Genomic DNA, 1,774 nt, shown 5'->3' with positions numbered 1-1,774 from the left:
TATGCAGTCTAGAGCATCAGATGCTAACGGCTATTATAGTTGCGATGACAAGTTTGCCGTACCTGACAAAGCTGGTAACCGAAAAGGCCAAGAAAGGCAATCCCATTACCAAATGTTCGAACTCAATCAAACACCTCTCGGTTTAAAATGTGAAACATCTCCACCAGGTTATACTTCTTATTCATGCTTTACTGCTGAAACAATTCCATTACATATGACTTTTTTTTCTTCTTCTTCTGTAATCAACAGATCTTTGATAATATAGATTCTTTTAAGTACCAAACCCATTACATATGACTTTTTTTTCCTTCTGTAATGAACAGATTTCCTGTATCATTTTCTCACCTTTTGAAATTCATTTTCCGTCTGGTATGTCGTAGGTGCTCCCATCATTCCTAGGCTTCATGGTTTAAGGGGAACAATTGACAAGATAAAATGTGAGAACCTAGCGAAAAGGCTACTTTCTTTAATGCTGAAACTAGCTGCTGTATTCCGCTGTACTCCGTTTGAGCTTCTGAGAAGCCAGACTACAGTTAGCCCTTCAAGTCGAACAGAAGATGAGAGTAGGTGCAGCCTCATCCCAACCCCTAGACAGCCCACAATGAAAGACCGGATTCTTCCATGTTTGGAGCGTATTCAGAAACTGGAGAAAACTTACGAGGATATCCGGAACAAACCCGTTGCAATACCTGTAGAGAAGGAGAGAATGTTGATGGATTCTTTAGACAGAATCAAGTCGGTTGAGTTTGATCTCGATAAAACAAAGAGGGTACGGTACCTTTCCTAGATGTTTTCAACCTTCAAACTTTGTATATTCAGTATGGACTGAAAACATTTTCCATTGGTTGCAGCTTTTACACGCTACGGTGATGAAACAGATGGAGATTACTGAAATGTTGCAAAGTTTACGAGATTCCCAACTTCACGTAAGTACTTATTGCCGTCAGTATAGCAACGAACATGCTGATGGTAGGATGACTAACAACTCGAAACTGTTCTTTGTGCAGAGAAGAAGAAGATTGTTCTGTTAAAAACCAACCTTAAGAGAACATCTGAGTTTTGCACAAATACAAATCTGCACATACAGAGAGAGAGAAAGAGAGAACAGATTCCGAAAACAAAACACATGTTAGGTTCTTTAGCTCCTTCCCTTCTCCTCCTGATCTAACTTTTGTTCACAACTTTTCTCTCCTTTTTTTTATAAATAGGTCCCTCTGCTTCTACTTTTTAAGTTATAAAAAGAAGAAAAAGAAGAAGATAAGGACAGTGAAAACATCTGATGATCAATCAATCCTGTCTTTGATAATATAGATTCTTTTAAGTACCAAACCCTTTTGTTGTAACCTGGTGTAGTTAAGAAACTACACTATAAGAGCTAAACAAATGAGATTTTGTAAATCTTTTGAAGGTATTTTGATAATGGAGGATCAGGAAGAATCCATTTGTTTAACATGAAACGCAAAGTGGTTTTTGCAACTCTGTAAGTAGTTGAGGTTCTTTGACAAATCTGGTGTGGAGACTCATGTAGATGATGAACACTTGAAATTAAGATAGAGATGAGATGTATATAGTGATAATATAATTGAGAAACATTAGGAGCCTCTGAAGAATCCATTTGTTTGAGATAAAAAAAAAAGCAAACTATATATGATTTTATAATTTTTAGAATCTGATCTTTCAAGTGGATTTGCAGTTGTTAAAATGTTATTATTATTATATGATTAGAGAGAGTTTATAAAAAAATAAATCATCGAGGGTTCTTTTTTTTTTTTTT

At 35.9% G+C, this 1,774-nt stretch overlaps 2 protein-coding genes across 4 annotated transcripts in view; both read left to right on the top strand.

The window, feature by feature from the left end:
* The window catches only part of LOC104758852 (phosphatidylinositol/phosphatidylcholine transfer protein SFH13), an 11,593-nt gene extending 10,136 nt beyond the window's left edge, over positions 1 to 1,457 (top strand). For all 3 annotated transcript variants that reach the window (XM_010481810.1, XM_010481809.1, XM_010481808.1), the window contains one exon: positions 1,082 to 1,457. The gene's annotated coding sequence lies outside the window, so the exon portion shown is untranslated. The remainder of the gene's footprint in view (positions 1 to 1,081) is intronic.
* On the top strand, positions 2 to 1,448 carry LOC104760041 (phosphatidylinositol/phosphatidylcholine transfer protein SFH13-like). The gene is made up of 4 exons (XM_010482892.2): positions 2 to 167; positions 381 to 769; positions 852 to 926; positions 1,008 to 1,448. Exons 1-4 carry the CDS (start codon positions 2 to 4, stop codon positions 1,029 to 1,031), a joined length of 654 nt encoding a protein of 217 aa, XP_010481194.1. The 3' UTR covers positions 1,032 to 1,448.

Source organism: Camelina sativa, chromosome 17, assembly GCF_000633955.1.
Source record: "Camelina sativa cultivar DH55 chromosome 17, Cs, whole genome shotgun sequence".
Classification (NCBI taxonomy): domain Eukaryota; kingdom Viridiplantae; phylum Streptophyta; class Magnoliopsida; order Brassicales; family Brassicaceae; genus Camelina; species Camelina sativa.
This window is presented reverse-complemented; position numbering and strand designations above follow the sequence as displayed.